We start from the raw sequence: 27621 nt of genomic DNA, 5'->3' as shown, positions 1-27621 counted from the left end.
CGGAGCGGAGCGGAGCGCGCTGGGGCCGGCGCGGCAGCGATGCTGGAGAATGGCTCCCTGAGGAACTGCTGCGAGCTGGGCGGGCGAGGCGCCTTCGCGGAGCGGCCCGGGGAGGCGGCGGCGGCCGGCGGCGCCCCGCGGCCCGCCTGGGTGGTCACGGCGCTCTCCGGCGTGCTCATCTTCACCACCGTGGTGGATATCTTGGGCAACCTGCTGGTCATCGTCTCCGTGTTCAAGAACCGCAAGCTGAGGAACTCAGGTAAGGGCTAGGGAGTCCCCGGCGGGACACCCTGGTCCCCCTTCCCGCTGCCCTGTGGGGCCCGGCTGAGCCCCCTTCCCTCAGTGCTCAGCCCCGTAGCGCCCGCCCAGGCTCCACGTCCTCCCTGCTGCGAGGGGGAGACCTGCCGCTCATTAAGTGGTTCTTAATGAGGCTTCGTGTCGTCTTTGTGGCGCTGATGGGGGAGGAAGGGGGCACTTCTCTCGTTGCCACCCGATTGAAATAGCTAAATGTCTCCGGAGCTGTCAGGGAGGGAGGAGGCACTTTCCCTCTTGCTTAGGATACTTCTGCCAGGAGGTGTTTGGAAAGGGGGAAAAGCTCAACCCGAGTTCGGAGTTCACGGGAGCTTCTCCTATGAAACAGTCCTCTTTTCCCCTGACTAACCGTTATTCCAGAGGGGGGAGAGAGAGAGAGAGAGAAGCAAATAAACTGCGTTTTCGAATCCTGTCTATATAGTTTTTTTTTCTTTCTGTGCTCTACGAAGTGGCGGTGGGCGCCGCGGCGGCGAAACTTGCCTGTTCGTGGGGTAGTTGCGCGCAGTGCGGCTCCCTGCAGCTAGGGCAGCTCCTGGGGTCTGTCCCTCTCCCCGCGTTCCCGCTCTCCGCCCGCACTGCGCGGGCTGCCCCCGCTCGCGGTCCAGCGGCCCCGGATAACGCCCGGGGCCGGACAGCGCCCCGCGCACGGGCAGCGCTGACCTGCGGCTTAAACCAGCCCGGGGCCGGGGCCAGAAGCAGTTTGCGAAGGGCAGGACCCGCCGCGGGGGGTCTCCGCTCCATCAGCCCCGGCGATCGTGCCGGGGAGCTCGGGCAGCCCCAGGCGGAGCATCCCGGCCATGGGATCCCGGGAGCAGCGCGGGAAGAACTTCCTTCTGAGCCGCTTCTCCGTCCACACGGCGGCTGGAGCCGGAGGAGTCTCCTGGAAGACTAAGCCCCGAGCTGGAGGAGGCTGAGTCGGCAAAGAGCCCGAGTGACACGAGGAGGAGGCAGAGCGAGAGGCGGCGAGGAGCGGGTGTAGCGAGGGGGGGCACGGGGAGGCGGCCCTGGGAGCCCCCAGCCTGAGCCAGAGCGGCTGGGGGGACCTGGAGGTGTCTCCTCCTGAGCGCGTCAGGAGCAACGTGCTCGTACTGACAAAGGGAGGGAAGGCGGGAGAAAGTGGCATGAAGTGAGTTTGAGTTAGACTGATGATAAGGGAAGTCAGAGTGACAAGGTGAAGCCGGGGAATAGTTGTGATGGAAGGCAAGGGATCTGGATGACTTGAAGGAAAAATGAAGAGAATAACTCAATTCTCTCTAAAGAAACTGAAGAGATTACTGGATAGGGGAGAGAGTCTGGGGCTTAACTAAGCCATGGATGTATAATAAGTAAGCAACTCTACTTGCTTCTATAACACAAGTATTAATCTTCTCTTCAAAAAGCAAAACAGGACTATAACATAACTCCAGGGTTTAACAATATTATTCTGTCCTAGGTTTTACATAGAAAACTGCTCATTGAAAACAATTATGAATTGCCCTCCCTTTGAGTAAAGCATGACCAAAAGCAAATCTATTTTAATGTTGTCATATATTAAAAGGCATAAGACAGCAGTGAAATAAAATGACCCATTAGCCTTTATGTTGATAAGCATTATGCACAGAAGTAGAGAAGCGCAAGGACTGACACATTTAGAGATTGTTCCTTGACTCCTTAAACAGTAGGAATTTTGCCAGCATTACACCAGAAGGATTGTTTCATAGCATACAGAAGCCTCCTTCCATATTTAAATTCGTTTTTGGAGGGAGAGGGGGGAGGATTTGTGAAGGCTCTTCCAAGCAATGCAGAGCATAATTGGTATGAATCAACATGCTTGTTTTCTTACATAACTGCATCCAGGCTTTTTGTGAGAGTCTGAGCAATTTCTGATCACTGAAAATTTACAGAAATTAATGCTTTAATCATTTCTAATTTTGGAGGGGAAGTAACTTTGTCTAGCACACTGCAAAGTTAAATAAAACTTGACATAACTATGAAAGAAATTAGCCTGTCCTTCTATTTGGCTTTGTATGCTGAATTTTCAAAAATGACTACTGATTCTTGGATGTCTTCATTTAAGTATGCCTAATTGGAGGCAACTTTTAAGGTCCTAAACTTTTGAAATGCTAAAGTCCACAAGTGTTAAACAATCACTGTTGGATGATAAGTGTTCAGCAGGTTTATCAAGTCATTAAATTCAATAGGTGCTTTTTAGAAGTTCAAGATCTATTTCTATACCTATAGTCATAACATTAGGGGACAAGAAGCCACTAGGAAGAACTTCAGCAGGTGGTAACTAGACAAGGTTTCCTCCACAAGAGAAAGCAAATCATGGGTGTTTCTTTGGTGTTAAGCCAGAAAAAAAATCAGTGAGAGTTCAGAATTAGGTCCGTTAGCTCACCTATTTCAGAGAATAGTGAGGCCTTGGGACCCTTTAACTTTTGGCAGAAGACCTGATTTTAACGTCAAGGCATTGCCAAAATTCCTTTAGTGTAAACTGATATTTTCCGTACATTGTGTCAACCTTCTTCGCTCCCTTCTTCCATCATTTTCATTTCTATGCATGACAGTTAACATGGCACAGTGAGACCAATCTCCATTGAAATTTCAAAGTGGCTCTATAACACAAGCTAAGTTGTAATTCATGCTTTTTCCATCTGTGAGAGCTTTTTCCATCTGTGAGTGTATTTGCACATATAATTAAATATGAGTGTGTGTGTTTCTGTAGACATAGGCCGTATTACTCTTGTGTACAGACCTCAGTACAAAAACAGGACATTCCTGCACAAAGAACTGTAGTTTTGATTTTCATCTTCCTGCTAAATAAAAGTTTAGAAAACAAAATCTTGTTATTTTGAGTTCCCTTTTTTTTAGCTATTTCTCCTTCCTTATCTTTCACTCCATATTTCCTTCTGTAAAATAGTTGACGATATGTTTTCTCTAATTTTATCTTCTTTTTAGCCACACTTCTTTCTCTCCTATATTTTCTCCCTCCTACCCTCCACCCCTTATTTCTTTCTCCCATGTTTTGGAGGGTCATAAAATATTTTCTCCTGGGATGGGATTTTTCTCAACTCACTCTAGATATAACAGTGGAGATAAGCTCAGAAGCACCTGTTTCCTTAGGTTCTTTTTACAGCCAAGGGAAAGAAATAAGCATCTTTAGGGCATAGATCATCCAATCCATTTTTGATGTCTACATGAGGATTGACATGATTCAGCTTCTAAAAGTCTCTTTCTCTCTACCAACTGCAAAGGGAAGCAAGAGAGGTGCAGCTCTGATGTTGATTTTAATCTCAGCAAACTGTACATGTCTACATATGAAGTCAGAAGCAATCTTTTGTATATCATTGTATAGTTTTTCTAGAACCTTGTTAAGCTCCATCTTTAAATTTGTGCTTTTTCCTCATCACCTCCTGTACACCAAAAAAAATGCTTTTATTCAAGTGAGAAAGCTATTAAAAAGAAAAACTAATCTCTGATACAACTGAAGTATTCAATATTAAGTGTACTTCTTGATCTTGAAACTGCTTAGTGAAATTGGCTTTTTCTATCAATCAGAACTGATATTCACAAGAATACATTTTGTTGGCCAGAGCTTGAGATCCCAATGTTTATGCTTCAGCTAGGAGCAGGCTTGGCAGAGCTGCTGTTCTACTGACTTCTTGAACCTTTGGTCCTTGGATTCCTCAGCCAGGCCTTCACATTCTCTTTCACATTCAGCATCTCTACCCTTGAAGCTGCCTGACACTAAACAAATCATAAGAATATGACTTCAGTGTTCCAAAAAATTCATTGAACTCAATGCATATAAGAAAGTAGGGCCCTTTTATCTCTTTAAAATAATTGTATGGCTCAAAACAATTTCTTATTTTAAGCTTGCACTTATTAGTTGCTGATTTATAGCGGGTTCTATTTTATTTGTAGAGCCATCATTAACATTTAACTTGGAAAGATCATTTCTCTCCCTGGTGATAATTCTCATGCTGTATTAATAGAAAACAAACATATATTCTCCCTCAAACTTCTCTTTTTTCATACTAAACAAGACAAAAGTTTATTTTAGTTAGACAAGCTCTTCATTTTCTTGATTGTATTAAGCCTTTCAAGTTCACCTGCCCCAGCTGAATTGATCTTTCTTAAACAGGAGAAATCAGAACTATTCCTAATACAGATGAAGTGTCACCTATACCTTCAACAAAATAACATAAGCCCCCTGTCCTGTTCTATGCTACCCATCCCTGCGGTAGCATCTGATAAATATCTGGCCACCTTTTCCTTTCATATGGCAGCACAATATGGAAGACACTGGTGGAGCCCCTTACTAATACAACTCTTCTTTTTCTTATGTCATCTCTGTCCGCAAAATTATCATTTTTGTTTTGTCACCTGACCCCAGATCTCATGCTGTTATATTCCATACATTTAAAAAAAAATCCTTGAGGAAAATAGCTCATCCTCTTGATTTTTCTCTATATTGATGTGTATTATCCAACTCTATATTATCACCATTTTTTTTTTTTTAGTTTTCTCTATGTTTTGTGACCCAATACATCCTCATTAGACAAAATTAGTCCAATGTAGATTATCTCCCTGGTGTCCAAAATTTTCCTTTCTTTGCTATCCATGCATTTGTAGCCACAGTCTGTGTGATATCCTAGCAAATGTCTTGCCAAAACTATACCAGATCAGAACAAAATTCCCAGGTACAGAAAGTTCAGATGTTAGTAAATGGAAATAATCAAATTAGTTATCACAGCCCACTCCTATAAACTCTTTGAATTTTGTATTTGCCTTTTATATGTGTCTTTAATTCTTCTTTTATGTATGTATGTATGTATGCATTTATTTATTTATTTATTTATTTATTGTCTGCAGCCTTGTCTACTATTGAGGTGAGATTAAGAAATCAAGACTTTCCTTTGGGAACTGAGAACCAGAGAATACATCCTGCCTCTTTTTGCATGTCCCACATGTAGTGCTCTGTCTTGTCAGACATTACACTGTTTCTGGAGATAACAGGTACTAAAAAGTTCTTCCTGCCAAGCATATTCCAATCTCTTGGACCAGCTAACATTTTTTTCATTGTGGATATAATTCATCACCTGCCAGACTGCCTTGTTCCAAGCCTACCACTGTCTTTATTAAAAACCGTAGAAAAATCATCCTTCATATCAGAGATCATTTTGAGGTGATTCTAAATTTCTTTCTAGATTCTCTCTCTGTCAGTAACTCCTCTTTCCTTCTTTACATCAATATGGCAAAAAGAATTTTATTTGTTTTGGAAGTCTTTGAAAAGTCAGTTAGGTTTAGGTTTTTGCCAGTTCCAACTTTATGAAGTTTTGCGCTTTCTGGCCAATCTTTGGTGGACCTGTCTTTTCTTGTTCCTTCTAGCTTCTCTCCTTGACCAAGCGTCTTTACTGAGACTTTTTTTTTTCCAGTTTGACCCGGAACTCTTCCTTCCATTTTTTTTCCTCTTTTGGATGCAAGTTCCAGATACTTTTTTGTATCTCTAACATAAAGAAATGTCAAACATCCTTCACGTTCATGTGCCTACATTCCTCACTACAAGATAACTTCACTTAATTAATTAATTAATTTCATTTATTGAAGCATGTCCTTTTAAAGCAAAACTCCTTAGTTACATCTGTTTTGTTTATTTTCTATGATAAGCTCTTCAGGGATATCTTTCTTCTTTCTTCAAAACAAAAGCTGAAATATGTTGGCTAATGGACTCTGTCTCTAAGAAATCTGTCGGAAGTCTGTCTAGGTTTCCACCATTATTAGTGTGTTCATTATCCCCTTCACACGTAAGAAGCTGCAGTATCCCATCGTTAAACCACTTCCATGACTTTTGCCCTGCTAAACAGAGCTTATCCTACATGTTTAACATTGTCAGGTATTTCCCTACACATTGCCTTTACAGCATCTCCCCAGTTTAATCTTTTTCTGTTTTGTTTTGTTTTACAGAATATTTTATAATGTCCTTTTGCACTTACCCTAATGCACTTTATAATGCCCTTTTTTGTTAATGCATGAGACTACCTCAAAACCTTCATCCTTTTTTTTCTGTCTTAGGCGAAGACTATATAAGCTTGAGTTACCATTTCTCATCTCCAAATATTGGTGCAATTCCATTCTAATAGAATTATTGCTATGAAATCTCATTCTCATTTTTCATTATTTTTGGATTTCCTATTTCATCACATAGGTTCCTTGCATGACTCGTTTACTTCATATATTACCTTTCTGACAACCACAGCAATCAAATCAGGAACTCTTTCCAGTCAGCCTCCTCAGCCTCTAAGATCCAATTGTCTATATTCCCATCACCTTCCCTCAGCCAATTTTCCCCTTGTCCTGCGTATTAAACTGAGAAATTATGTAAATCTTTCCCATGCTCTCCTTGCATCTCTCAGTTTCAAGTTCTTTTTATTCATTCTGCCAGGTTGGATAAGAAACTAGTATTCCATAATCTTAGATGAAATCTGTCTATCAAGATATGAATTTTCTTTTCAGAAAAGCCCTCAAAATGGTCAATATAATAAACCCAAATGCCAGTTTTAGAATTATCCAGTCTTGTGCCCTTGAATCATCTAATACTATATTATATTTCTGTTCTGGGTGGGGAAATAGGGTAAGTTCATCACTGATTCCATTTAAGTTTTCTGCAAGACTTTGTTGAATACATAACTAGCTGAGTAAACAAACAAATTTAAAATAGTATCTTTAAATTCTGTTAGCCTGTTAATAATCCAAAAAGCAGCAAAGCAAATTAGAATCATATGCAAATTAGAATAATTTACTGGAACTGAGTATTGTCCTTCTTTCTGATGTGAAGTAAACCTTGCAAGTAAGTTTGATGTGTAAATCAGAGACCTAAGAGCATTCTAGATGAGAAGAAATGTAAAGAATATAGGATTTTAAATATTTTGGAAGTAGAAATATTATAAAGAAATCAACAGTTTCTTCCAAAGCAGTAGGAGGTGGTTTTGCATAGCATATACAAAATAATGAGTAGCTTAGAGAAGAAAGATTAGTGTGTTCTTTTCTCTGAGTCTTATGACACAAAACAGAATGTGCAATAAAATTTGAAAATGAATAATCCTAAAATGGAAAAGAACATACTTTTTTGAACTCTAGTGAATTTTGAAAGACAGTACTTTGGCAAAATTTAAAGAATTGTTGGCTTTTCTATAAATATCTTGTGTTTTTAATGTTATAATGCCTAATGATACCAAAAATCAGAAAGTATAAAATGCATTAGTACTAGGTATAAACCAGCTTCTAGCAATTAAGGATTAGGATAAAACTCTAATCTTAGGACAGGTTATTCGACATGTCTGGGATACTTTGTATCTTCCCCTGGTACCTGTTAATACCTTACTGGATGACAAATCATTATGTCAGATCCATTTTATCCTGTAGGAATAGATCCATTTACTGATGAATGAATAGGAAGCAAATTACGAAGATTGATTCCAAAGCACTTGTATATATCTTTCTTAGAACAAAATTTTTGTCTCTAGTCTCCTGAATAACCAAGGATGTTGGTGTTCTTGTCTTGAGAAGAAACAAAATGGTAAGCATTCAGATGACCTGGATCGTATCTGATCCTCTAACTGAAGAATCTGAGAATGCGTTTAAGTACAACCATTACATGGTATATTACAGCTGGCATACTAGCTGACATACATTCTAGCCATTCTCTGAGACCGAAGAAAACTATAGAAAACTATATGATAATGTTAGTGGGACACTTCACCTGCAACACCCAAGCTCTCCATAGATCCCACTATAATGTGATCACAAAACTGCTTTTTTTTTTTTTTTTTTCAGTCCAGAAAATAGGCAGCTTTACTTCTATCTGACTGAGACATAACCTCAGAGACAAGAAATTTGGAGGACTTCTAGTTTACTGTAGCATGGCAATTCCTACAGATGTTAGCAGCACTCCCTTTACTACCAGATTTTCCCTGGACATTCTTCTCCTCTACCACCCTTGGAAACTGAGACATGTTCTGTCTGCAATTAAGCTCTGCTCTTGGATAGACAAGCAGAAACTCTTCAAGGGTTCACACTGCACTTTGACATGGTCAACAAGAGATCAGCTAACAGACCAAATCTGCTCAGTGAAAGCGGTTATAACTCATTTAAAAGGCAGTATATTCTTTTTTTAAAATGATTTTTGCAGATATATTCACCAGCCATTCTGCAGAGAGTGTTATAAAAGGCCGTGTTCAGCTCCCTAGACTCAGGGGCAGCCTGTTCTCTGCCTCTAGAAGGTGTAGAATTGGATCTGTTCTGAATAGTGTCTTCATCAGATCCTTATTGTAGCCTCTTGAATATAATCCTATTGGTACTTTCATGTAGAGTGTCAAGCAAATTACCTTATTCCCTAGAAGAAACATGCTGTTCTCAGAATACATATGTGAACAACTACATTTTTCAGAGGTAATTTAACGTAACCAATCCTTCCCTTTGCAAAAAGGAATAAAAGCTACCATAATTTTTTATCTTCCTAAAAATCAAAATATGGGCAGTAGAACAAATTTTTAATCTGCCGCCTTGAGGTGGGCATGAAACAGACTTCCTAACAGCAAAAGTAAACAGAAATACCACATCTAAATCAGTGTGGGTACAACTCCATGGACTTCCTTAACAGTGGCTGTTTTGAAATCTTTTCATTTACTTTTGGACTTAACACTGATAAACTGTGAGCTATATCACAAAGCCAACAGTTTCCTGACTTTTCAGCTGAGTACAAAGTGGAACACAGGAAGTTCCATCTCCATGTGAGAAAGAACTTCTTTCCTGTGAGGGTGCCAGAGCCCTGGCACAGGCTGCCCAGAGAGGTTGTGGAGTCTCCTTCTGTGGAGATCTTCAAAACCCAGCTAGATGCCACCCTGTGCCCCGTGCTCTGGGTGTCCCTGCTGGAGCAGGGGGGTTGGACTAGATGATCTCCAGAGGCCCCTTCCAAACTCAACCATTCTGGGATTCTGTAGGAATGCTATTAACTCAGAGTTGGGATAGTTACCTCCTGACACAACAACAGATAAAATCTGCCTAAAACACCCATTAGTCTACGCTATTGATTTTTGGGATTCATTTTTATAGGCTTGTATATTATAGAGATTTTTGATTATGCTCTTTAGTAAATACTGTTTAAACTATGTTTGAAGAAAACTAAAAACCTTCTAGGAAGACATTGGTTTTGTTCAGGTACTATTTATAGACTTTAGTTCGGTTATTTTGAGTGTTCAAATACCTATATGAAAGTTGTAATAAGATTACATGTCAATTCCAAAGCACTGCCATCTTTCTGCTCTAGGAAAACATCTGTTCAGCTATTACATTAGATTAGCACATTTGCACAATGACGACAACAATTACTGTCAGAAAATATCACATATAGCCATTGAAACAAATAGTCTGGATAATAAGATTAGGAAAAATATCTATTTAACACATAAGCCTCGTAAATATAATTCTGTTAGCTAATTTTAAGTTCAGAACAGGCACTGGAGCATAAAATCACCCCCACATAAAACACAGAGCTGTATAAAGGACATCCACATATCTCTAAGATTTGCTCAAACCTTGTCTGAAATTCTCAGTGTCCTCTCCCATTAAAATTGATGAAATTTACCTCATTGTGCACAGAACTTAATTTCTGTTTGAAAAGTAAAAAGGATCTTGTATCAGATAGCTATCACCTTTGAATAATTTTTATCTTATCCATCTACGTGTTTTTATTTCATTCTGCCTCATAGTTTGAACGTCTCTTTTAATTAAAGTGAAATTAATGCATTTTATTGAGTATTTCTGTGGGGTATAAAAACAATGTGGTGATTATGAATGTAGAGTTAGAATTATGAGTTAGAGACACTAACTCTTCAGTGTCCCCCAGTTAAGATGACTGTATCTTCTCTTTACAAGATTTTCTTTTTTATTATTATTATTTTATACCAGAAATCTCACCTTCCTGTCTACTCCAGCATCCTGGATAACTTCATTTTATGGCCCTAGTTTGCAGCACAAGGGCTGTAGATTCAAATTATTCTCACTCTTTGAGCAAGTGCTTCACTTAATAGGCATCAACTCAGAAGTTATTACTGGTGTATTTTTAATGGGATTCAGTGCGTTCTCGGTGAAACGGATGTGCTCAGACCATGCCAAATAAATTGAACTCCTCTGGAGACCTCCTGCCAGCATGACTCGTGTAGTGTAGGCCTTAGCCAGAAGTGGGCATGTGCATGCTAAACGCAGAAAAGAGAGAAAAATGAAGGTATTAAGGAAAATTTGTACCTCAAATTTCAAGAAATAGAAGTACTTCATGGTCTAACAGACTAAGAGAACTTTTCCTGAATTGTCCTGAGTGAGAAGCTCCTGATTCCACCCAGAGGACTCCTCTGGATGTATAAGTTATTTGTTGGTTTTCTTCCCTGTTCTGCCCTTTTATACACAGCTGTGGCCTGGAAATACAGAGATATTTGAAAGAAGAAAACATTTATCCACACACACCTGCAGTACACAAAGAAACAAGAAAGACATTGGCTCAACTTTAGTTCTAAAGATTAAGATGCAGGACAACTAGGCATTTTTTGTTAATTATTTATATACCTGGACTTTAAAGAACATACTTTACTCATGTGCTTCCAGAAAATATCTGGTGAAGCCTAAATATAATTTTTATATAATATTAAACCAGTTAATTTTTCACTGTCTTAATTTCTAACTGCTCAGTTGATCATTCAGAATTAATTCTGCACTCTTTGGGCCTGATTTGACATACAATCAAATCAAAGAGAGTCTTTAAAGAGATCTCAGTGTGGGATTGGAGCTCTTGGTATAGGAAGAATGGTTAAGGTGTCTGGCATTCTCTATACACTTAAAATACATTCTTTCTGAATGTGTAAGTTATATCAACTTTGTCCTTCCCATCATTCTCTATAGACTGTAATTCTGGCAAAAGATTATTCTGTTCATATATTAGTTTATTAAAATGGGATAAGTTACCTGTGTAAATACAGAGTGGCTGATTAAGCTAATTAAAAATAAAATTAATGTACTCATGATTCCAATTAGATAGATGCCAAATGTATGGATAAGAAGAGAGACCCTAAAAGTCAGAAAAGTAAGTCTTTTTATATATGGAAATGGAGTTATCAAAACATTGGTTTTTTCGTTTTGTTTTTTGTTTTTTTTTTTGTTTCCTTAAGAAGTTTGTACTATTCTTAAATCTCTTTACTACTGGTGTTGCCATGTTCTGTTCAACATAACTATCAGAACTAAATAATAAAACAAAAAATAAAAATAAAATACAGCATGACATAACACTTTTACGATATATCTCCCAAAGGAAATGAGGTATCTTGTAATAATGTGAATTTCATGTAAAATATTAATGTAATAAATTTATAAATGCTATCATTATTAATATATTTGACATGTGATTTTTTTCTTTAGGATTTTAGTAGCCATGCAGACTTCTGTGGATGAGGATCTAAATTTATGATTCATGCCACTCTTCTCCATATAAAAAATGCTTAGAAAAGAGCAAACTGAGAATTTTTAGGAAGTTAAAGGTTATGATAAACTTTTTATAAATAGTAACACTGAGCAATCTTAATGGACAGGCTAAATTGCACTTTTTAAATCTTAAGGCTTTCTGTGACAAATTTTGGTGCTTACTGATTCACATTGTAGAAGCAGTATGTTCTGAGGCCGTAAGCAGTACTAACAGAACTTATTTTCACACTTATTTTTTCTGCCAAAGAAAATAAAAATTACTGCATGAGAATGACTGTTGCCATAAACCATTTTAATATGCGTAGTGTATCTGAAATCTGAGGAACAATAAACTTTACTAAACCCTCTAACTCAGACAAGCACTTGACTATGGCCACTAGGACAAACACAACAGAAAAGGCAAAGGCAAAGGCAAGGCAGGGCAAGGCAAGGCAGGGCAAGGAGAAAAGCAGACAAAAATGAATCAATTTACAACACTTGCCCAAAATAAAAGAGAATTAGCAGAGGTAACACTGAAGAGATTTTTCTCCCCCTTCCTGGACTGAGTTATAAGGAAAACCTGTAATGTCTTCAAGGTTCTTCTTGAAGAACTTGAAAAAACTTCTGCAAAATTTTTGAAGAGAAAGAGACTAGTAAGTAGGCAGAATTTTATGTTCTATCATAATAAAAAACACTTGCAGGATAATCACATATTTTAGACACAGTGGCCTTGATTTAGTTGCTTAAAAATAGGCCACTTGAGAAGCCTTGGAAAACTTGAAACATCAGCATGGGTCTTGCAGATATGACACAGAAACTATAGGACACCTGCACATCTCTAGACTGGCAGTTGGAAGCCAGGCAGGCAAAGGAGGGCCTGCGTTTAGGCAACCAAATGAAACCCACATGGTGACTTTCTGCTGCAGATATTCAAGTCTCCTAGTATGGTGTCTAGATTGCCATAATTAATGGAGCCAGGACACTGGAGTCACTCTATAGCGCGTTTCAGCTCATCCTGAGAGAGTGATTGGACACTCTCCAGACACACTTGTGTCTGGAGTTGTGACCATATTGACTAGATCTCCATGAATATGTGGGAGTTTAGGCACTTAGATCACATGAATGTACCTTTATTTAAGCATCTAAATATAACTTATTTTAGTCTCTAACTCGATTCCATTCCTAGTGTTGAACTCTGAGTCATGAAGCTCAAACTCCATTGACTATATGAAAATTTTAGTCTTCCTAACTTTGTTTCATCCTATTATACCTAAAATGAATGCTTAGTCGGAATTCCAAATATTTGAACACTCCATATCATATCCACAATAATAAATAAGAGGAAACTGATTCCCTTGATCTTCAAGATTTGAGTCAAGCAGGTGAGGATTAGAAACCTCTCATGTTTCTTCAGTGAAGAGTGGAAAAGGAGAAACACTTTCAAAACTTATTTTTCAACCTTGAGACCCGAACCACCCTGAGAAGATGTTCAAATGTTTCCTTTGATGATAGAAGGAGCCTAGAATAAGTGGGCATGTAAGCTACAAGATTTTAGATTGTATGTGACTTTCTGACCCTAAGAAATGACCTTATGACCTTCATGTAGATTGTGATGAGGAGATATAGAAGGGGTAAAGTGCACAAGTTTCTTCTTGGAAAGTCCACTTTGCATGTCACAGGAAAAGAATCACTACGAAGGTGAGGCCTCATACAGATTACCAAGAGGAGTAGCCTCAGAGATTGTCAAGACTCAGCTAGACTCAGGCAGGGGTGATTTAACCCTGAGTTGGAATCTCCTTCAGGTAGGGACCACACTTCAGAGGTTCCTTCCAACCAACATTTTTTTGATCCAGTAAGATCTATTTTACAAAATCTCCTTTGTTGCACAGTATAGCAGAATTCAAACACAGTAGAAGTATGGAGGGCAAATAACCTTCCAGTGCCAGAAGTTTCAATTCCAGAGCAAGTGCACAATGGGTAAGGCAGCTGAGAGATTAATTCCATCACACTTTTCACAGAGGCTCCAGCTTAGCAGAGGTCTTGCTCTGAGGGTTGTGATGTTTGGAGAGTTCTTCTACAGGCCTTCCATTTTGTTTCTCAGCTGTATACTCTAATATAAATAAAGTCTTCAGGCTCATCCTGAATACGTATACCCTAGCCATGCATATAGAACATTGTTCAACAATACAAACTCAGAAAAATAGGGGGGTTTTCACAAAAAATAGGAAAATAGTCTTTCGTATGTAATCTTTATTGTTGACTTGCAGATTTTTTAACATTTTGTCCCAATTTAGATACTAAAAGATGTTCAAATATCAAACTGATTCTGACTTTATTCAGATCAGCTGAGACAGTAAGACATTGAGTTTTTGTTATCCTGACTTTTTGCATTACTAAGGTTTCAGTCAATCAAGACTGAAGAAACAGTGTGTACAGTATTTTTTTTTTGCATAAAACTGAGCAAGACTGACTTGGAAATCACTCTACTATAAGTCTCTGACAAGCTACATCGGAAAAAAATAGCTGTTTGCTTTCTTTTTGTCTGTGCTTATTCCTGTAATTTAAGGTCCTTTTAGGACAGTGATTCACCTATCAAACCTGTCACCAGTTAAGCTGGGATATTTTGCAGCACTGAAAATATCATATGGGTGGATAAACAAACTGGTTTTGCTATAATCCCTGTAATCATTTTAGTACCTGCAAGTTCATAAAACTTAATTATGCTATTTCCCCATTAGTATTACAATAACAAAGTAAATTTTGGAATCTATCATGCATCAAGGACTCATTCAAAATATTAATGATGATATCTATTGTACTAGAGAAAGCATTCTGTAGAAATAGCATTTATTACATTACAGAGGAACCTCTGTAGGTAAAATAATTCAAAATCAGTAGGGCTAGAATCACAAAAATGAAATCCACAGTCCTCAACAGATGCACCAATCTCTATTTGGGCATATGTAGGAGCCTCAGAATTGAATTCATGGTAGGCAGTATGCTGAATAAGGTGATACTTTGTCCACACATTGAAAAACACTGAGGAAAAGACTGCACCTGAGAAACCTATTTGAAAGCAGGTGTTACTAGAGTACACAGGGTGTGAACTTTGGGTTGCTACAAAGGAAAACTTCACAAAACACCTTATTTGGAATTTCCATGTTCATTCAGACAAATGAGTCTGCAAATTTAACAGAGCAGGAAACTTTAACACACTTCTGTCTTTATTTCATGTCATCCCTTAAAAATGAGGAACTTTTTTTTTTTTTTTTTTTGCCCCAAGGTGAAAGGTGGTTAATTCCTCTATTTTCTTAAAAGCATTTCAGCAAATCCTTCCGAAGTAATAAGCCATCTTCACAGTGACTGCTACAGCACTGTTTGGAAATGAAACCATTCTTCTTGTCACTGAGGGCGGTTTTAGCCTCATTCATCCAGACTGCCTGTTGACAATTCCAAGTTCTGAGGTAAGCACTGCATCTCTCACTGAGCCAAGAGCTGTTAAGAATACTGGGTGTTACTCGGCATATCAAATATAGAGAGATTTGCAAAAGAAGTTGGCATACAAGCACTTCTAAATAAACATGAAATGAAAAAAAAATGAAAGAAGGAAAAAAGATTTCCCAAAGCATTCACAAGTCGAGGAACTTATTGGATGCCAAGCTCTTCAGAAAATATAGCTCTTCCACTTTATGACTATATGCAACTCATTATCTACAGAGTTAGAATTAACAAAAAGAAGATGTGAATTTCCTCGCACAAGCAATACTTGTATACTTCTCATACAAATACCTTTTGATTAATTTTTGATTAATTTTCCTGAAGCTTTCTTATAGGAACCAGCTATCAACACTGTCCTATGTGTAGTTCCATCACGGTTGATCATGCGTTCCTGCTTTGAGTAAAATGCTGTGGTTTTTCCTGGGTCTCACTCATGGAACGTAAATATAAATCACCTACAAAAGCCTGAGAGAAAAGTACTTTGGAAACCTAAAGGAACCAGCTATTTTTCTCTTTTGCTTCCAACTACTGCCAGCACCACAGAGGCCAAAATGATTTAGCTGAAGAGTTGAAATGACTTCTATAGCTTTCCCAGGAATCTAATCCATAATGTTCAGTTATAAGAAAGAATTTCTATCTGTGGGGACTTAGACTATGCGAAAGTGATAGATTTCTAGTCAGTGTCCCATCCTTGACTATTGCCTCTTTAGATTTAGGAGCCATTTGGAATATTTAATGTCCTTTTCATTGATATCCCACTAACTCACAGCCTAAACAAAGTTTGACTTAGTGAATGCTTCAAAGACAAATAACCAATAAAATTGCAGAATGCTACAAGAAGTTGGCACTTCTGATTCCCTACTGAAGTAAGATTCCAACATGACACTAATTTGCTCTAAAAAAACTTATATTTTGTCTAAATTACTTGTGTTCATATAATTATTGCATTGAAAGAGATATATGGTAAGAGGAAGGCTTTTCACTTGACACAGAACTCCATTTACAGAACAGGCTTAATAATGAATCGGCAGACTTTGACTCTTCTGATTTCTGAGATTCCAACAGGAAAATTTTTCAAAAAAATCTTTTTTTTTTTTTTTTACAGTGTAAATTTTTTTTTAAAGATAGCACATTTCCTGGACCTTTTAATGTGGTCTTTATTTTACAGCTTACAAACACTATCTTTCCCTTCCTTTATTGCTCCAGTTCTGAAAAGACTGAACAGGAAAATGAAGGGAAGCTGGTGATATGCTTGTGGTAGTAGCAGTGCATCTGGTTGCATGTCTTTTCTTTTGTTAAGCAAGCAATAAGCAAAAATGAAAGAAAAAAGTTTGTGGACCTCCGTGTTTGCAGTGTTCAGCGTTACTGAAAGCAGATAGGAGCTAAAATCTCATGAATGTTCTGCATCAGTAGACCAAGCCCTTAATTGAAACATAAATATAATTTCCCCAAAGAGAAAAACAAGCAGCACACCTTCCCACAGTTTGAATCACATCAGCACAGTCACTTGATAGAAAGCACTGTATTAAAAGAACCTTCTGTTAAACAGAAGGGCCTACAACACAGATAAAACAGTTATTTGATTAGTAGGGGACTGGTACCCTTGTAGCTTCCTCCCTCCCTCCCTCCCTCTTCCTTCCTTCCTCCCTCCCTCCCTCCCTCCCTCCTTCCTTCCTTCCTTCCTTCCTTCCTTCCTTCCTTCCTTCCTTCCTTCCTTCCTTCCTTCCTTCCTTCCTTCCTTCCTTCCTTCCTTCCTTCCTTCCTTCCTTCCTTCCTTCCTTCCTTCCTTCCTTCCTTCCTTCCTTCCTTCCTTCCTTCCTTCCTTCCTCCCTTCCTCCCTTCCTCCCTTCCTCCCTTCCTCCCTCCCTTCCTCCCTTCCTTCCCTTCCTTCCCTTCCTTCCCTTCCTTCCCTTCCTTCCCTTCCTTCCCTTCCTTCCCTTCCTTCCCTTCCTTCCTTCCTTCCTTCCTTCCTTCCTTCCTTCCTTCCTTCCTTCCTTCCTTCCTTCCTTCCTTCCTTCCTTCCTCTGATATTCTAAACTCTACTGAACATGGTCCCGGGCAACTTTGCTTTAGCTGAACTCCAGAGATCTCTTCCAACCTTAAAGATTATATAATTATACACCTATACCTACCAACCTTCATTCAACTACCTCAGTGATATCATGGTTTACAGGCCCAGCCTGATCGGAGTTTCTGACAACCAGCAAGATTTTTACTCGTTCTTAGGAAAACACCTAAATTCAGGAAATGATCATCACACACTTCTTCTAGATCTAGTTAAATCATAAACCAGCCAATGTTTTAGAAGAGAATACACATTCTTTTTTTAAAACAGCATTTTATTTACTCATCTGTTTATATGCTGTTTACAGACCTATGTGTATCATTATATGATGAATCATGTCAATGTACTTTGCTTTGAAGGCTTGTTTCCAAAAGAAGCAGATGGCACAGACTGACAACAGCTTCTAAAGACATTCAACTCCATATGCATGTGCAGTGTAAAACTGAAGAGGCCTTCCAAAAGCTAAGAACATAAAAAGAGTAAGACTTTTTTCTCTAAAGGGTTAAAATATCTGTTCTCATCAAGTGTCATCTTCTTCAGTGTAATAGAAACCAGGAAAGAAAAAGTAGAGATAAAAACATGAGGGGAGAGAGAACCACCATGACGGGACTTCAAAGGACAACTTAGAAGCATTAGCAACTTGTAAGTCTAAATGTTCCCGCTATTGACTCTCGTCAGACACTTTATGTTACTTCAGTGTATTCATCCCCATTTTATATAACTCCAATACTGTCTTAGGATCCCCCACTGTGTCAGGGAGTTGAATATAGGAACTCATTAAAGTATATAGAAACAATAACTGTTATATCTTTATAGAAACAATAACTGTTATATCTTTGATTTCTTTTTGCAGCTGTGCTTTGCATGTGCACGCTTTGAATGTACTTGTTTCTGGTTGTATACCTGCCACATGCTGCAGGTCTATCTTTTGGAGTAGTTGACTAAGTCACCATGGAAATTATCACTTATACATCTTTATTTCCAGAAAATGAGATCACATTACTGGTGCTGACCCAAATGCTCTGTTCTCTTTAAAGGGATGAATCAAGTCCTCATTCAGGCCAATCACTTGATATCTTCAGAAGGGAGTTACAGATTAGTGAAAGCAGGGTTTGACCGCATAGAAAGATATAGCAAAGCATCACAGTTTGCAGAATGGATTCTCATCTAGGGAATGCTTTCCTTTCATAAGGCATACATGTACCAAAACGAGGGGATAAAAAACAGAAATGCTGATTGTTCAAACTCAGACATGATAAATGAAAATCAAAGAGCTTTTAAGATAGTCTTGACAACTAAATACTCACTAAATCTTAAAGTCAGGTCTCAACTTGCCATTGGATAATTTTCTTTATTGCTGTCCAAACTGTAAGGTGGACTAGTGACACCATCATTTTAAAATCAGTGTATGGTGTTAGGCTAGCAAATGATACATGGTGAGAGATGACAACATGCTTCACTATTCCTCTTGACACTCTTTTGAACTTCGTAAATTTTTTAGAAGAAAAAAGATAATGAATGGTTCAAGACATAACCGCTATTTAGGACATGACTCATGCAATGCTTTATGCCTCATATTCTGATACAGCCTTCCAAATTTTTTGAAATGAATGGGAAAATGATCAGCCATTCTCTAAGAACTAGCCTGGAAACAAGCAAACTCAGTAGGAAATGTGGATAAAGCATCACACGCCCTTTTTTTCTATTGCTATTTTTAATCTGAAAAAGAAGTGGTCTGTTCTAAATATTTATATTATAAATATTTACATTCTAAATAAATACTCCATAGTGCACCAAAAGTTCTGTAGCAAAGTTTAGGAAAGTAACAGTTTAGTCATGTTAGGCTCATCTGTTCGTTCATTATTAAATATCTTCTTAAAAGTAGGGAGATAGAGGACTTTTTATTTTGTTTGAGACATGCAAATCTGCCATTCATTTTTAATTTGGATTACTATATTAGTCTAAGTATTCTGGATTTTACAGGTTAGTAAAAGGCCAAATAGAAGATTTTTGCTATATTCAGATTAAATGTGTGATTCCATGGGTAAATGAGTGTCTGAGTGCACAGGAAAGAGTTGTGTTAACAATTAACCAGTAACATTTATTAGTGAACAAAAATACTACAAAAACAGCATTAGTAAAAGTTTGCAGAAACCTCAGCAACTATTGCTATCTTGGAATTCTGCATGTATTTGCTGCCTATTAGATTAATTCAGAGAACTATTACTGTTCGTATAAACGTTAAACTCCAGCTTCAACTCCAGGACTACCATTTTCGTACTTAAATCATGTTAAGTATTAAAAACTTACTGGAAGCCTTGGTGTGCTGAGTGCCATCAGGGAAATTCATTCTACCATTCAGAATGTCATAACCCTAGTTAGGGGTCTGCAAGGCAAAGCTATAGGATGCACCTTATCGCAACTAATCAAAATCTTGGCTAACTGATTATAAGTAAGCAAAATGTTGTTATCATTCCTATTCACTTGGCACATTTTCTGAATATTCTGAATACCTCATACATATACATATATATTTAGTGAAATTAAAATACTGGTGAATATTAGCAAAAAACACAAAATCAACCAGCTAAGGAATACAAACCATTGGGTTCATTTTCACAAAACTATTTTCTTCCTTCAGTATCCTGTCCTCCATTCTGAAAGGTGGAAGATAACAACTTTCATAAGGATCTGAGCACTGTTTTGTTGCTGCAGAGAGAAAAAAATACATAATTTCCTTTGACACAAATTCAGACTAAATAAAGTGTCAAGGATGTAATGTGCCTACAAGTTCTTGTAAAAGTAATAGAAGAAGAACTAGCTTTGCACACAATATAAATTATATCTGCCAGGACACAGTAAAGTTTTGTCCACTTTATTTGCTTCCAAAATCCTGTTACAGTTGCTCTGATTCAATTTTCGGTGTTTCTTTTTTTTTTTTTTTTTTTTTTGTAAAAAAATAGCATCCCTCAGAATGGTAAATGCGTCACTTTTGTATACAGAATGCAATACAGTGTTAGGAGCCTGAAAAATATATAAGCTACTAATAAAAATAGGTCACCTTACTATTCATAGGATCTGTCTAAGTGGCACTGGTAGTGTTTTACAGTTTGTAATATTACCCTCTTTGTCAGCACTAAATGGGTTTTCATACTTGTAGTCCTTCACATAGGTTTCCTATTCTTGCTTGTTGAAGCAATCAAAAGTTGTGATTACATCAAGTGAAGGAAAATTAATGAGATATATACCGACAGAGACAGGAAACATGACTTTCTTCACGAGCAAAGGCAAAAAAATACCCAGTCTGTTTTTGTTGTTATTTGGTGACTGTGTTCAACAGCTGGAGACTTTTAAGCTGGGGCATCACTGATGCCCACAGTGGGAAACGCTTGGAGTAAATATCTTCCCTCTGGTCCCTGAAAATATATGAAAAGCAACAGCCAGGGGACCAGCTATATCTAGATACAGAGATTTTCTCAGCAATAATGGGGGCCTTAGGATCTGAATGAGGATGTTGCATCACACCACTTAAATCAGTATTGGGAGTCCCAGAAGAAGCCGTGCTCCTGGCTAGTGTCATTCAAGCAGACTGGGTACAGTGTGTACTCATCATAAAAAGAGTTGTATTGTTTCAGACCAAGCATATAGCTAGTCTCATACTCTGTCTTTTAACAGTAGGCATTGAGTAGTTCCTGTAATCCCTCAACACCAGTACCTCTCTATGGTGCCATTTTGGAGCAAGGATAGGCATTGTCATTTTTGCCCGGCGTGCCCAATACTAAAAGTAGTATTATCTAGTACAAAAACTCAATATTCATGAAATTTAAGTGCTCTTCCAAAGCTGTTCCTTGGGAAGGTCCCTGTGTCTATCTACAATTTCTCACCTGTTAAATGATGAACAGGATTTTTTTTTTCTTTGCGATAGATGAAGAGCACTCTGCAACATAAATGATAACTCGTGTGTTCTGGTTCCAGGGTGAAATTCTTGACACAGGCTAATCCCAGAAGAGCAGCTGGGCTGGTGAGTAGGGCTCTTGGGACTATGGGAAACATAGGTTCAAGTCCCTTTTCCAAGCAAGATCTTAAAAAGGACCTGCTACCATGGAAGTGTCCTAATCACTGGGAAATAGTCAATTTTCTGAAAGACTATCTTGTCTCTTGTTTCCTCTTCTCTTAAAAAAAAAAAAAAAAAGGCACAAAGAACGAGAAAAGTTCCTGCAAAGTTCCTGAAATCCAAGGAAGTCTCAGGAGCCCCCCAAAATATATACTGCATACTATCTGAGTAATAATCACACTTTTACTCTGCATGAACAAGTCACATGTTTTTGCCTTCCATAGAGTTAGGCGGTACAATTTATAGTCTCTGTTTTGGCTGGTGCACTAGGTGGCAATAGAGAGTCATTGTAGTCCCTACTCAGTCTAAATGATTACACCAGAGGAAGCCAAACAAAGTTATACACCAAGCGGTTAGAAATCTTGAGTCTTTACCACGTTTTTAACTGCACAACATTAGAAAGACTTTTTAAACCTACTTATGGAACTTATGGATTATGGAACTTGTGTCAGCAACACACAGGAGTACCTATGCAAGTGAAAAAGTCCCAGGACAGAACCTGAGGTACTGCTTACCAAGTTACATTCACACGTAGTAGACAAGCGTGCCAAAATCACGATCTCTCATCAACAACACAACCAAGTTATGTCAATATCTGAGAACTACAGCTTCTGACCTAATACTTGTTCCTGCAAATGCGTGTTCTACTTCCAGTTCATAAACAATGATCCTGAGCCTGAGGCCAAGTCCACAGGCCTGTCCCAGTCCAGCAGACTCCTAGTCACTAAACTATAATCTCAGGCTTAGACCTGCTGGGCTTCTAGTCCTGTGAATCTTGTATTCTTGCCATTGGAGCACAGCTTGAACAAGAGATGCACAGAGTATTCTCCCCTGAAATATCCCAAAGTATTTGTTTTTAAAACATTGTCTTAACTTAGAACATGAAGTACTTCTTCTCTGGATTCTATATTTTGATGCAAAAAAATCAACTTTCCGGATGCCTAGGTCAGAGTTTCCTCTGAATGAAAACCTCTTCCAGAAGACTGTAAGTAGATGCACAACAGAAAGATAATTCCCCTTCTGCTCTGCACAGGGCACTCTGAATGAAGTTAGAGATTTTCCCTCAGATATACCATAGACTAATTATGCTCACCAAAATTTTAAGCAGCTTGCTAGAACAAGCAGAACAGACCTTTCCTGAAAACAAATAAACCACAATGTTATGGAACACTGCTAAAAGATCCAGCCTTAATTCCCTGTCTATAGTAACATTTATGCCACTGAGTCCCTAAAGCACTGCAGTTCTAGTTAACATGTATCCCCTGTCCTTTCCATTACATCAGTGTCTGCGATACTTCCAACAGATATCTGAAAATATGAGACATAACTGCAAGGGAATGTGTCACCACTTTTAAACTGTGATGATCAAAGAAAACAAAAACCCATCTGGCACTTGCTTGGAGCATTATGTTAAACCTTCTGGTAGTAACACATTGCTGAACATTACATTAGATTAACACGTCTGAGTAAATCAAAAATTACCCTAGATTTTGACTGGTACTATCATAAGGAATTCAAATGTCAATGTGTGAAAGACTTAATTCTCCACTTCACCTGCAGGATGGTGTCCACTTCTGCTGCCATCATTCCTGCTGACATGAATAGAGTTTCATTTGAATTAGGTGGACAGGATTTATTTTTCTTAATTGATTGTAAGGAAAAAATAACAGAGCTATTTGTTAGAGGTGGTTTTAAATAGACTAAAATATTACATGCGGTTTTAAATAGACTAAAATATCACATGTTTAAGAGACGAAAACTACAAGAGTTTAAATCCTTTAAAAAATAATAATCAGAAAAGCCCCAAAAATGTAGTTGGGAGGTAAGACTTCCACAGATCAACACCTGGAAATCCAGGGTTATTATGCTGCATGGTAGCTACAGTATTCCATGAGCAAAAGACAATGAAACTGTGTTTCAGAGTTAATTCAGTCCCTGTTTCCTTTTAGAGCATTTCTCTAAGGAGTAGCTAACATGTAGGACCTTTCAATCAAAGAACCACAGACCAGCAGGGCGGGAAAGGACCTCTGGAGACTGTGTAGCCCAAACACCCTTTCAAGCAGGGTCACCTAGAGCACATTGCCCAGGATTGTGTCTAGGAAGGAGACTCCATAGTCTCTCTGAGGAGCCTGTTCCATTACTTCATCACATGTTTTTTTCCCCTTAGATTCAGGCAGAATTTCCTGTGTTTCAATTTGCACCCATTGTCCCTTGCCCCATCACTGGGTGACACTGAAAAGACTCTGACCCCATCCTTTCTATATCCTCTGTCGGGGTGCTTATAAACATTGATAAAATCCCCTCTCAGTCTTCCCTTCTTCAGGCTATATAGGTCCGGCCCCCTCAGCCTTTCCTATATGAGAGATGTGCTAGTCTCTTAATTTTTTCTAGCTCTTTGCTGGATGTGCTCCATGCCCTTCTTGTATTGCAGAACCCAGAACTGCACACAGCACTCCATGTGTAACATCACCAGGGCTGCGCAGAGGGGAAGAATCCAAGAATCACCTCCCTCAATCTACTAGCAGTGATCTTCCTAGTGCAGTCCACGCCATTGGCCTCCTTGGCCACAAGGGCACATAGCTGGCTAATGGGCAACTTCTCTACAAAGCTCATCCTTCAGCATGTACCAGTACAGGAGGTTACTGCTCCCTAGGTGCAGGACCCTGACACTTGCCTTTGTCAAACTTCCTGAGGTTCCTCTGCCCATGTCTCCGGGCTCTGGTCAGCAGCAAAGCCCTCTGATGTATCAGGCTCTCCTCACAGTTTTTTATCATCAGCAGACCTGATGAGGGTGCAGTCTGTCCCCTCATCCAGGCCATTGATGAAGAAGGTGAGTGATACTGGACCTAGTACTGAGCCTTTGGGGATTCCTCTAGCTATAGCCCTCCAGCCAGACTTTGTGCCACTGATCACGACACTGAGCTCTGCCATTCAGCAGGTTCTCAATCCACTTCAGTGTTCACTCATCTAGCCCACACTTCCTGAGCTGGCTATGAGAGTGTTATGGGAGACAGAGTCAAAAGGCATCCTGAAGCCAAGGTAGACAAATCCACCGCTTTTCCCTCATCTACCCAGATAGTCATCCCATTAAGCATGGTTAAGCATGATTTTCTTTCTATGCATCCCTGCTGGCTACTGCTGACATCACATCCTATGATTCTTCCCATATTCAGAGCAGGATCACTTGTATCGTGGTTAGTCCTGAAGAATGTTTGACTTTTTCTTACAACCTTCAATGGTTCAACCTTCAACCCAAAACAGTACCCTTAATCTTCTAATTTGGTCAGACTTTCTTCACAGATTGTTCTCAGTGTCTTCCCAAAGACTGTCTCTAATTAGGGCTTGTTTTTTGTCTTGAAGTGTAAAGACCCAAACTAGAGGCAGTTCTCTAAAGCCTCACAAATGTTTAGTACAAAATAATTCTGTGTTTTCAAAGTGTCCAGACTACACATCTGGGAATGATGCAACACACAGCAGCGTGGCATTGTTCAAATGTATTCAGTGTGTCACATATATCAACAGCAGGAAATATAGGTTCAGGTAGGTTCAGGAACCCCTCCACAACCCTAAAGTACGGATGGCTTGGGAGAGAAAAAAAAATGAAAAACATAACATAATTTTACACCCTAAGATAAATAACATAAAAACACCTTCTATCCACTGCTATGTGAGCGAATAGTACAAAGCGAGTAGGTGATGGACTGCCAAATGTATAACAAGGAGCCACCCAAAATAAGTTAGTTATGCAGCTACTGAGGGAAGTCAGGTTTCTGTGGCTACCGATGGATAATTCAACTTTCTCTTCAGTTTCTTGGCTGGTGTGGAAATTCTGATGAGCAAAAGCCCTCTAGACTGTAAAGGAGAAAGAGAGCTCCTCAATCCTTTTTCTTTCCTTTTTTTTTTCAGGTTAGGAACATACATGTGCAGGAGAAGGTACAACAAATGAAATAGAGGTCAAATTCTGACCTTTTTTTTTAGCTTAATCTTGCAAAGTTCTTGGTGCTCTGGCTCCCAGCCAATAACATCCCACAGAAGTATTTCTATGTTTAAAATTAAACATACGCAGAACCGGACCAGAAAGCTCTGAGTTTGTAGGACTGAATGTTTAATGGCTCTTTTCAAAACATAATTATGCCCTTTATGCTATTTAAATGCCCAAACCCTACGATTACTTCTATTTATTCGGAAGTTCCTAGAGAACTATTTCACATTTCCAAAAAAAAAAAAAAAAAAAAAAACAAGTGAGCCACTGCTTGCCATGGTAAGAAACTCATTTTGCAGCACTGTATTTTAACAACTTGCTATAATTACATAATGTCTCCTGAGATGCTTTGTCCAGAAATTTCAAATTATGAAATTCAATGATTGAAATGGTGAAATTCAATGATGAAAAAGACACTATTTAAAGAAAGACAATCAACCTCAATTATATTACTAAAGTTTCTTTGAACAGCATCAGCAGAAACGAGTCTAAAGGGCTTTTTCTGTGCTTTGAATGCTTTCTTCCATCTGCATTACACTCAGGTATTTTTATTTTGTACAATTTAATATGCCTGTCTATAGAAGGTAGTGAATGCACTTCAGTCTTCTTCCTTAGTCACTGGGATAGGAAAAAAGCTGCAGTTAGGTAGGCATCAAGAAAACATCTCTTCCACAGCCTATTGTGCAGCTGTTCAGAATACACATAAAGCCATGCATCCTTCTAATGCTGTTAGACTTGGACTTTATATTTGTATTTCCAGTTGCCATCTGTCAAGCCCCTTGGCACTCCAGTGTTAGGTTAGAATTACATAACAGCCTGTCTTCGTAGCTCCCTTTACACTTCTGTCTTTTTTTACCTTATTTACTCCAATTGCAAGAGTTAAGTTATATGGAAACAACTCAGTGTGTGCTTATGTAATAGCTCATTGAAGATTTAATTTACTACTGATTAGAATAAAAATGAGGGTATAATCCAATCACTATGGATTTGAACCATCTTGTTGCCACAGTTGTTTCTATGGCAGAGTTAATTCACGCACAGGTAAATTGATCCCATATACTTGCTGCTTGGTGGCACCATCAATAATTTTACATTGCCAACATCCAAAATATTATAAAATATTTTCTTCCTGTTCACAAATATGCTTGCCTTTATATTTATGTTTATGTATCTTTCTTTTTCCCTAGGTAATGCATTTGTGGTTAGCCTGGCTTTGGCTGATCTGGTGGTGGCCTTATACCCATACCCTCTGGTGCTCTTAGCCATTTTCCACAATGGATGGACTTTGGGTGAAATGCACTGTAAAGTGAGTGGCTTTGTGATGGGACTAAGCGTCATAGGCTCTATTTTCAACATCACTGCAATTGCAATAAACCGATATTGCTATATATGTCATAGCTTTGCCTATGACAAAGTGTACAGCTGCTGGAACACAATGCTGTATGTTTCCTTAATCTGGGTATTGACGGTTATTGCAACTGTGCCCAACTTTTTTGTTGGCTCTTTGAAGTATGATCCGCGCGTTTATTCGTGCACATTTGTTCAGACTGCGAGCTCCTACTACACCATCGCTGTCGTGGTAATTCACTTCATTGTCCCCATCACCATTGTGAGCTTCTGCTACCTTCGAATTTGGATCTTAGTGATTCAAGTTAGAAGACGAGTCAAGTCAGAAACAAAACAAAGACTGAAGCCAAGTGACTTCAGAAACTTTCTTACCATGTTTGTGGTTTTTGTGATTTTTGCCTTTTGTTGGGCACCTTTAAACTTCATTGGACTGGCTGTGGCCATTGATCCTTTGGAAATGGCGCCAAAAGTTCCTGAATGGTTATTCATTGTAAGCTACTTCATGGCCTATTTCAACAGCTGCCTTAATGCAATAATATATGGACTTCTTAACCAGAACTTTCGGAATGAATACAAACGAATTTTAATGTCACTGTGGATGCCAAGGCTTTTCTTCCAGGACACGTCCAAAGGAGGGACTGAAGGTCCGAAGAGCAAGCCTTCTCCTGCTTTAAACAACAATGACCAAATGAAAACAGACACCTTGTAAATGTGTAAGAGTGAATGCAAGAGACTGTAAAGAAAAAACTCCAATAATATATTTGTAATATCCTGATCATTCTTGTTTACCTTTTGGAGGTTTCCATTTGGATGGCA

General features: G+C 38.7%; 1 protein-coding gene across 1 annotated transcript; it reads left to right on the top strand.

The window, feature by feature from the left end:
• Positions 1-27621, top strand: MTNR1B (melatonin receptor 1B). Its single transcript, XM_010214032.2, has 2 exons — positions 1-259; positions 26646-27621. Exons 1-2 carry the CDS (start codon positions 40-42, stop codon positions 27512-27514), a joined length of 1089 nt encoding a protein of 362 aa, XP_010212334.2. The 5' UTR covers positions 1-39; the 3' UTR covers positions 27515-27621.

Source organism: Tinamus guttatus, unplaced genomic scaffold (assembly GCF_059628265.1).
Source record: "Tinamus guttatus ecotype Peru unplaced genomic scaffold, ASM5962826v1 Tinamus_guttatus_pri_ptg000150l, whole genome shotgun sequence".
In the NCBI taxonomy this organism is placed as follows: Eukaryota; Metazoa; Chordata; class Aves; order Tinamiformes; family Tinamidae; genus Tinamus; species Tinamus guttatus.
Note: the sequence above shows the minus strand (reverse complement) of the source record. Positions and strands in the feature narration are given on the sequence as shown.